The sequence below is a fragment of the Mizuhopecten yessoensis genome, unplaced genomic scaffold (assembly GCF_002113885.1).
Source record: "Mizuhopecten yessoensis strain PY_sf001 unplaced genomic scaffold, ASM211388v2 scaffold4411, whole genome shotgun sequence".
In the NCBI taxonomy this organism is placed as follows: domain Eukaryota; kingdom Metazoa; phylum Mollusca; class Bivalvia; order Pectinida; family Pectinidae; genus Mizuhopecten; species Mizuhopecten yessoensis.
The window spans coordinates 1,088,058-1,099,199 of NW_018405533.1; the positions used below are offsets into that span (position 1 = coordinate 1,088,058).

Here is an 11,142-nt window from a genome sequence, read left to right on the forward strand (position 1 = left end):
GAATATTTGGCAGAAGTCTCCACAGTGACAGTTTTGTGGCCAATGTAGTCACAATACTTGTTTGGCCTGGCAATAAAACTCAACACTAGCCACTAGCCACCATAGAACTCGGTGTTGTTACATGCATGCGTACTGTTATTTTCACACACACTGTACACACACAGTGGTGCAAATTGTTATATAACTGTAAACAAGCCGATTATTTGATATTTGGGTCTCCACGCATTGACCAAACCCCAGATGAATGTTGTTGTTGTACTGTGTATAATAACCACATGTACCACAGATGGTTGTATTGCTGCACAGGAGTGCAGACAACATGTAATGGTAACATTAGCACTACTGTCCACACATGTAGATGTATAGTTATAACACTGACTCTGACCCACAGCTGGTGTGCCCTCTCCTGCCCTCTCTGGAATGTCTGGTGTTACTGCTATGTCTATATAGCTACTCTACCATATACACAGGGCTATGTGATATACTGTACAATCTGTAGGTGGTTACCACTTAGTACTTGTCAAGATACCCAATGCTCAGTGTTCATCAACTGATCATCAACATTGTTTTGCAATTAATTATGAATTTACAAATAAATTCATACAATTAATTATGAATTTACAATTAATCATGAATTTACAATTAATCATAAATTTATAAAAATGTTAAGGACAAATCGTTAAAAGGGAAATAACTCCTTTGATATGGCCTTTATAATTATGAACATCACTGTTGTCACCGAGGCGAGGGAAGTGTCATGCAGTCACCAGAGAGAGGGATTTTCTATCATTAGATATATAAGTCACTAGAGTTTAGTTTAATTGCATAGTTAACATAACAGAACAGAGTAATAACCATTCAGGGTCAGACATGGTTTTTCTGCGGACTTATTGGGGGCAAATAATGGGCCCCATTTCTAATTGAAAATATTTCCTATTTATGCCCAATTCCCAAAATTTGCAGTTTACTCTCAAAAATTTCCTTACAAATTGGTATATTTTCTTCCCAAAATGAGACAAAAAAGGCCCATTCCAAACTAATGGGGGAAAAACAATGCAAGAGGAGTAAACGGACACCCAACAGGGGGACAGTCACCAGAGAGGTCAAGGTCACCAGATAGAGGTCATGGTTACCAGAGAGAGGCCATGGTTACCAGAGAGAGGCCAAGGTCACCAGAGAGAGGTCATGGTTACCAGAGAGAGGCCATGGTTACCAGAGAGAGGCCATGGCCACCAGAGAGAGGTCTTAGTCACCAGAGGCAGAATCCAGCAATGGATTACCAGAAAGGTGTGTCATCCGGTATGTGTCAAAGTGTCTAGTATGGGCAAAGGTCACCAGAGATCTTGTCATGATCACCCTAGATGGGTCAAGGCCATCAGTGGTCAGTCATCTTAAAAGGATGACATGTAAAGCCTCTTCCCCAAGATAATTTCTGCTTTGTTTTCCCAAAGTTAATGCAAAAATCACTTTATTTTTCGAATTTTCCCAAAATCATATTTTGTGTGTCAATACTTCCAATTTTGTGCGATATTCAACAGGCTATTTTAAATGTAGGTAGAAAAAACACTGGCAAGGTCAGGATCATCAGATCACAAAGGTCATGATCACCAATGACAGGTTATAATGATCACCAATACAAGCAGAGATATTATTAATGGTACTTAAATTCTAACAGTATAATCAACCTATGATAATGATAAATTTCAATCTCTTAATCAAAACTGCTGACCTAAGAGATTGGATTTTATCCATGCCATAATAAACCCCAAGACGCCTGTAATAGTTCCACTAATTACTGAAAACTTCACTAAATAGCTGTACAGGGCAGAGTGCAGGAAGTGCCAACACTGTGACACCACAACAGAGCTCGCCAGGTAACCTCCCCACCTATCACAGCCTGTTACGTACCCTATAGTTCTGCAAGCATAAAGTATGTGCTTTACTTCCTTATGTTTACCTATATAACAGCCGACACATTTCCTGGGTACAAACATAATTAAGGGACAGCAACATTACCATCCTTTTAGAAATGTCTTGCATTGAAACGTAAAGAAAATTATTTGAACTCCCATTTATCCTACTCGGAGCCAAAATTGTTACTTGTGACACACGTGTAGCCTGCAACCCGTGATCTACAAAAATGACAGATGACAGCAAAAACAATTTTCAACTAGAAATCATGAAATTTAGCACATAAAAAAAGTTGTGTTATCGTTTAAAATCTCTAAACCAGGACGAGTCTACAACGGGTACATTAAAAAAGAACACACACTTCTGTAATGTAACACAACAAATATAACGGAAAATATTTTTTAGCACTTAGGTGTCAGAAATGTTAACACTTGACAACTAAATGTACACAACATTCCAAGTCTTGATGCCGGAATTGATTGACTTGGGACTTACATTCATTATCAGTCTATAAAGAAACATGGAACATCTGATCGGTAACATGACGTTATATAACATCAATGTCATTTTCAATTCAAACACTTTTTGGATCTGATCTTCAAAATGTTCGAAATCGCACGTGACCTCGACTTCAAAACATTCTACGATTCCTGTACATGTTAAATCTAATTACTCTCACATGGTTTGATGTGAATGTTTCAAGGGAGATAATTAGACATGTAGTACATTTATAAGTATTGTACAATAATATATAAATTGATTATCACTACACAGTCTACACTAGTCTACAACTAACTTGCTAGTTTTACAGCATGTGTGCTTGGACACGATATATTGATAATACCTAGATTGATATTTGATTCATTAAATATTTATCTATGTCCATAGACAACCTAGTACAGATCTCTAGCTCTGAGTGTAGGTTACATGTAGTCCTCTGACAGAATGTATAAAATCATCTCATTTATCCTAACTAAGTTATTGATTTTTTACCCGTGAAATATGAAGTTTTACAAGTGAAAATAAAGTGATATTTTGTTAATTTCACAAAAACAAATCATTCTTTTCACTCCTGCTAAACGTTTGTCAAAAATAGGAAAGCATTCATCCCACTTGTAAAATATAACTTATTCATCAAGAAACGATGCATTAGTAGCTGTTACATGTATACGGATATTGGAAAAGACGAAAAAGGCAAACATCAGTCATCACTTTATGTTTCCAGATCAACGTAAAACCAAATTTGCATTTTTAGACACCACCATGTCATATCAACATATATTTTCATAATTTTGACATTTAAAAAAAAAAAAAATTACAAATAACATGAGCAGAGGCTGACATTATTTGTATATTTATTGCGATGTCGCAATGAAAAGCAAACTTATACTATCACATCAATAATGTGAGCAACACATATTTTCTTTCTAATTAATGTTTTCAATATTTTCTATCTTTGGAACCCTAGGCCTGGCTTCAGCACATTGCAACCATGAAAGTCTTAAATTTGAGCCTTAGTTTCAATTCAATTTTTATTTTTGCTTTTCTCTTAAAGGGGCTGGTCGGGGAAAAAATTACAAAATAAATGGGTCTAAATGCGTTCTCTGGCCTTCCAAAAGTTATACCACGGCAATATGATGGTCGAGTTCTGCTTGCAATGTCCAGTTTTGACCACTGAAATTTCGGGGAAGCCCCGCGTAAATTTAGCGCAGATCTATTTATATATGTCACGTGGTTGTTTCGAAACTGAGGCAGTGAAGATAACAACAGCACGCCGTCATGTGCCATGTTGGACTCAACTAACGGACAAGACAGCAATACTATACGTAAATAATTGTTTTCAAAGGTCATGTATGATGCTAGTGTAGTATTCCTACCTATATGTTGTTATATGTAACGGTATTGATACCTCGTGCCTGTCATGACTTTTGCATGCATCTTTTTCTTTCGCCGCAATGTTTACATTTGGCCTTGTTGATGACGCGCGTGCGGTAAAATTACATCACTGATCTGGGTCAATTGGAGTTTTAGACTGTCAGGCGACGATTTAGGATTTCTTTAATATAATTATAATTTTTACTCTTAGGGAGTGAATTTCAGCAACATTTGAATCGGTATATTTCATAAGAAGGTATTTCAAACATGTGTATGCCATTTTAGCAAATATGACATCTTTTTCCCGACCAGCCCCTTTAAGAAAATCAATCAAAATTTGGTGAAATAAGGCAGATTTCCAATATGTGCACATTATAATGTATGTCAAATTACATTTTGATATATATGGAACTGAACAATTATATTTTTAGGTATTTAGTGTTGGATCAAGTCTAAATTCTTTAAATTTGATGATCCTGTACAAGATCATCAGTCTCTAGATATGCCGCTTTGTTATTTCAGACAAATTATGCCTATGAGCAGATCAATCTGAATGGCTAATAGTCTATTATGATTCATAAACTAGCACATGTTACAAACAACACTAGAATCAATACTGTTACGAGCGATTGATTGTAGAATGATCAGCAACTCCTGACAAGTTATTGCTGACGTATGTAAATATGACCAGTATAGACATCTAAAAATCTTCCTACATAAGGGTTTATGTTATCTTATTTGATTCCAAATCTATAGCTTATCTGTGATGATGTTCAAATTTTACATCTTATATATAACATTTAACTTTGTTGATTTTGTGGATTCATTCTTTGTGGTTAATTTCAAGGATCAGAAACGGCAGGGTGAAACCCCATATGCTAATTGCTTAGGCCAAAATAAAATTACTTATGTTTTCGCTATCATCGGGAGGAAAAATAGGGTAGGTAGGTAGGCCATTTGATTTTGGAATTGTACACCTTCAAGATCAAAACCAATCAGTAAAGACAAATTTATAGTTGGAGTAATAACGAATATTTCAGGATCTACTATGGTATTTGGAACACTTTTATAATGAAATGCATTTATCATAATGCGGAACACTCAGGAAGACGGTCATAAGCTTGTGGAAGTTTGAACCTATACTTGTATGTTATATAATAAAATGATAATTTGTTGTTTCTACATGTGTTTCCCCTTTCACTTTCAACAGAGTGTGGGAGATTTTAATTGTACATATGTAATTAGGGAATTCCCCTTTAGCTCACAATTGGTAGAGCGACAGACTGGGAAACTGGAGGTTACTGGTCTGATCCCTGGGGGGAAACACTTCTGTCTTTCCTGTTACAACACCGAGCAGTACATTGCTAGGTAATACATAAAAGTTAAAAATACCATGCCTTTTAAAAGCACGTTGATTGAAATCCTGACATTAAATAAGCAAGATGGGACTAAATTTTGTAATACCGCTAAATTAAGCAAGATGGGATTAGGTTACGTTATACCGGACTGTTTACCACTAGTAACTGTATCATGAATGATGTATCGGGTTAACCCTGATAGGACTGGCTACTGGCTAGCACAAATACCATATGATAGTAGTGTGTATTACACTCACAAAACAGCCATCACAGGTAATTGATAAAAGGGTATAGCTTGACCTACCTATGTATTGACAACGATACGAATCTAGCTGTGTACTAACCGACAGAAACTACGATTCATTGATATAAACCAGCTCAGTGATAAAGTTTACTCCACAGCAACTGGTCCCAGGACGGTACACAAGTGTTATGACCAGCTAATTGTAGTGATAATCTACAGTCAAATATTGAGATACAACCTCAGGCTTAAATTACATATATACATTTACAATACGCAAATTAAGAAGATTAATGACAAGTTACTTTTTTACATTTCAAATTCATATTACTATGTAACCAAATACAAATAGGCGTCGAATTAGGCGCTCACAACACCCTAAGCTAAAAACTGTCTTATTTTCCCAAAATGACAAAAAATGAGGAATATATTCCCAAATTCAATGCAAACAATGCTATATTATCCAGTCATAAAAGTCATAAAGGAACAGACTGTTTAAAATTTAGTTACAATTGCTTGGTTTTTTTTAATGAACATGGAGGTGCCAACACAACCCGACGTTCTCAGTTAGCGGCGCTTTATTTACTACCGGGGGAGGGCTTCGTCAGGGAATTACATTCAATTGTCGATCCATAAAGTACGTTATTGTGGGTGCAAACAATTAAAGAAAATTGATATCAAGGGCGAGTAACCCTTGCACAAAATATGTAGTTTGCTTGACATGTTACCTTAGTAGTGTAAATCATTTGAAATTAGTGTCGGGAATTGGTTGGTATGTTGAAAATCAATTAATCGGAAAGACTAAACCAAACATTTTTTTCTCTCAATGTAAATTGGCCGAATCTAGATAGGTGATCATACAATCAATTCAAAGAAAAATGTACCATTGTCAAAGAGTTGGTGTTCAAAATAACTGATCATGCTTACATTTCGCCAAAAGCATGAAAATTGGCTTTAATAAATTGAGTATATATAAGCAAAGTGACAACACTGGCCACATATAGGGACATATAAGTTTGGAATAAAACAGAATCCTGGGTACTATCTTCCGTACGTTCACATACATGGACGCAGTTATGTTTACTCTATTGTATAAATCACTCGTCAGACCACATTTAGAGTACGGAACACCTATATGGTCCCCAATCTTTATCAAAGACAAAATCTCCATCGAAAATGTTCAAAGAAGGGCTACAAAACGGATAAAAAATCTATCAAATCTACCATTTGAAGAAAGGCTGCGAAAACTGGGACTGCCTACACTCGAGTATCGAAGGGAAAGAGCCTACCTAGTCGAAATCTATAAGATCTTAAAAACATCGACCATGTAGACCACAAACACATGTTTAAACTGGCATCAAATATGGGGACTAGGGGGCATCCAAAAAAGCTGTTCAAAAAACCGTTTCGCCTTGAAGTAAACAAAAATGTCTTCAGCAATAGAACAATAACATGGAACAGTCTACCGGAAGTGATCGCCACAGCAATGAACCTAAACAGCTTCAAAACATTACTGAACAACCATAACATTACCAACAGGTCCAAATTCCGGGCCTCTTTTTACAATTAGTACCTTGTACATCACATGTGTCCAAATTAGTTGAACTGAACAGGTCATTAGAGACCAAATCAACAAGTGCAAATTTTTAACGGTACGTGTGTAAATAGACGTAGGTTTCATATAGAGAGAGAACTGTCTTTTGTCAAGTATAATGTATGAGCAACAAGACTGATATACTGCCACAAACCATCAATGTGTAAATAACAGACTTTTTATCATTTATGCGCAACCAGCTGGACACTATATATATAAGTTAAGGAAATAGAATCAAGACATCTCCAAAAGCTAAAAAGCTTACAGCGATGTATTTTACAGCGAAAGATAATAAGCTATACCTGATATTCATAAGAACTGTTATATTAGTTTTAATTGAAAACTGATGCGACGTACTGAATATTATTTCTGGTTATCAACTCTGTGAATAGGAATCAATTAATCTAAACTCTGCAAGAAATTGATCAATTAACTGATTATTATGAATCACTATTTAAGATACATTTATAATAAAATCTACATCAATGCGACCCACACATATTCAATAATGCTTCATAATTACACGTAATAGATATATATTACATTGATAATATAACCTCTATTTTACATCTGAATCGTTAGGAATGATGAATTGCTAATTTTAGACATCTACATACATGTACAACGTGCATCATATTGATTTCATTCATTTTCGTTGCGAACAGGGTAATATCAGTAATTAAACCAAGCAAAGTATGAAAGATTTAAACTATGTGGGAACAAAATATTAGTTTCAAATTTCAGAAGGAGTGAGAGAACTGAGGTGCAACTGTATCGTCAAGAAATACCTTACTAGCAAGGACAAGGTCAGAATGGATATTCATCAGCCTGTTTATTAACATATTGCCTACGTGCAATCCAAATGCACAATTATTTTTTATGCAAAAATATCCTTTAAGACATCTGCTTCAAATTTATCTGAGTATTTACCTGGTCTCGAACCATTTTGACAGCGTTTTAGACTATAAATCTTCAAAAGCTTCTCAATTTAGGAAATACCATGGACGCCGCCATCTTGAAATGGCTGACGGACATACGAATTTCCGCTTTCCACGAGGAAAGCATGCTAACTTATGTTTCATGATATATCATTTGCATATGACTTAATCAATAAAAGTGATCTTTGGATTGGAACAGACGAGTGCAGGAGTGATGTCTTGGTACTTGGACACCTCTCCGAGGTTGTCACCAAGGCCCCTTGTCAAGTTGTTTCAACTGAACACGAGGGTTTGAGCACTTTGATCAAGGCGGGTCACAACGCGTCCGACAATAGGGATTTGACCCAAACACCACTTTAACAACATATTTTAGAAAATTACATCGATAGTGTATACATATATATATATTGTCATTAGTATATTTTAACCCAACACACAGAACTAAGTTCAGAATCAGGGATTACACGTGACACTGCCTCTACATTACATTGCAGAATATGGCGTCCAACTCGTGCCATGATATGGTTCGAATACACAAGCTACATTTTCACTTACTTTTCTGGCTGTAAACTGACTACGTGACAAAATCCTTGAAAAAAGCCGTTTTTAAGCCTTTCTCTACAACTGTATCACTTGAACGTTGACGAAAATTTACAAGAAAACGCTGCCTTAGGAGACGAAAATGCAGTTCAATGCTATCAAGCAGGTTGGCCTATCTCCTCACTAGTCACATGGGCCGCTCATATCCAACATGGCAACCGAGATGTAGAAAACATCGGGATACGAACAAAATAAACAAATATTTCAAACTGAAGGGATTTATTGGCATAAATGGGCCGTAACAGTGATATAATAATCAATAAAGATGAAAGAAACTCATTTCTGGAGCTATGGATGATTTCTGAGCGAGAAATTATGGATAGTATGCTATTTGGCGGGAGAGAGGCGGGTCATTGTGACGCACTGCGGTTGAGGTTCCTTGGGGAAATTTTCTTGATAAACACATGGCTTCCTGTGTGGTTCAAAATTATTTCCTGATCAGTTCAAATAAACATTTTCCAAGTGTTTTAATATCCGAAAAACAGTTACTGAGCCATACGGAAATTAACGAAACACTTGTCTGTATTGCATCGAAATTTTCTGAGTAGGATACAGGGATAAATACTGAAATGTGCCCCTTGCTACCGAAAAATTCCCAGCATTTGCTTTATATTGTCATTATTGAGCTAGTGGTCTTCAAAATAATATAGCATTAAAATATTTCAATTAGCAAGCGTTTAATAACCTGAAGATCAGCGCCCCGAAAGTGTTATAATATATGCGTATAACAGCCTTTCAATTTTGTATAACACTAAAGATAAATGACTTCCTTTTATGGCAAGTTGTCTAGTTACACACACGAGGTTTCGGTGTACAGTCACGTAGGAGTTATCGTTCTTTTTATGATTGGCGTGCTTGCCGTTTTCTGGCCAGACCTATCCCACCTTGTCAATTCATCTTACTGTTACAACATTGTAAGTGTTTCTAACGTTCAGGCCCGGTATCATTGAGAAATGAAGGCATGTATTGCAATGACCAATAATATAATGAATCAAAATGAGTTTATACAAAAACATGACTATTTTTTAAATTCAATTCACTTATTTTTTTTCTGTAACGTTACGATAAGGAATTTTAAATGATGGGTAAGTAATAAGAGGTTGCCAGTGAACAAACCTATATCAGCTTAACGTTATGCTGTCATTATTATCTGTACGATGTGATTTATATGGTTATAATTTAGTTTATGGATTTTGGCTCTCTACCCATTGGATCTTATGTTGAATTCCTTTTGCGTTTTTCTTATTATTTTTTTGATAAATCTGATCTTTCGGGGTTTTTTCCTCACATTTTGATGACTTTCAGCACACATATACAAACTTATCTAGCACTTCTGTCCGTAGTATTGATAAAATAATACATTTCCTAGAACTTAAACCATGAGAAGTGAATTGGTCAAACATTTTTATGGCAAAAAATAATATTTGTGCCCATCGGAAATGACATAAAAAAAGAAAATGTATGCGGAGATCAAAAATAAAAATCCCGATAATATGGACGGATTTAATTGTGGACAATTCTTACAGAAGTAATGAATAATTATCGATCTGTTCGAACAATTCTAACAAAATGTGATGAAAAAGAAAGTAAAGATTTTTTTATTTTTCAAAAACCTGAGTGAAATTGACATAAACCTCAATGGCGGAAAAGAGCGTCTTGAATCCCATCATTGACATTTTCAATATGGTTGCACGATCATAAAACCCAACCAGCAATTGCATTCAGTTATAAAGCATCCCCCATTTGATGATAACACAATATGTCCGAGCGATACTTGAATCTAACCCGACTACATCATTTAGAATCCCTGCCCCACTGCACTCTGGAATTTCCTATATCCAGTAACCTCCCCTTGACTCCCGTTTGGATATATATATACTAAGAGCGATAGTATAACAATCTGAAGTCCGGGGCTCGAATCCCAGCCTAGTCCCGCTGATTGTTTTCATTCAGAACACTGCTGGTGATTATATTTTGTTTATTTAATCTTTATTATTTCTAATAAAAGTCCCACAATGCATGGTTTTCTTTTCCTTACCGGAAAAACAGTTTATTGTTTATTTAATCTAAATTATTATTTCTAATAAAAAATCCACAATGTATGATTTTCTTTTCAGAAATGATTTACCAATGCTAGGACCATGCCGGAAAAATAGTTTCCAAGAGCAATATTTGGTCTCAGTTTTTGTCAGTGGTATGGGGATCCTTAAAAAAGAATAAACACCCATAGTTTGCATAGCTTCTAGCTCTTTCTCATTATCTAAACATTGAAAATCTATATGAAAATATACAGATTTGATTTTTATCGTTGGCCCGTGGCAAGTCTGGCCGACTGTGACATGTTATTATTGATCTGAGCCAAAATACAAATTTCCGATATCTATCGACAAAATCACTCTCCATGGTCACAGCCGGCCGAGTCATGGAAAAAAAATGCAGACACGGCATGTCATGAGATAAAACATTAACGTCTAATGGTAGTCTATAGAAATGTAGCTCTGGAAATATTATGATAAATATACGTATTTTCATCAATTTGAAGGGACCTTCATTCAAGCNGGGGGGGGGGCTAAATACGGATACGGAATAGTTTCGTTAAATATATGTTTCAAAACATGAATCTCT

At 35.6% G+C, this 11,142-nt stretch overlaps 1 protein-coding gene across 5 annotated transcripts in view; it reads right to left on the reverse strand.

The window, feature by feature from the left end:
* Positions 1-8,662, reverse strand: part of LOC110448985 (la-related protein 4-like) — a 63,566-nt gene extending 54,904 nt beyond the window's left edge. For 3 of the 5 annotated variants that reach the window (XM_021495552.1, XM_021495551.1, XM_021495548.1), the window contains exon 1: positions 7,910-8,000. In XM_021495552.1, coding sequence (XP_021351227.1) covers positions 7,910-7,924 — 15 coding nt within the window. In that variant the 5' untranslated portion in view covers positions 7,925-8,000. Of the gene's footprint in view, positions 1-7,909; positions 8,002-8,472 lie in introns of those variants that run through there. The other 2 variants (XM_021495549.1, XM_021495547.1) reach the window with 2 other exon arrangements.
* Between the last annotated feature and the right edge of the window lie 2,480 nt (positions 8,663-11,142).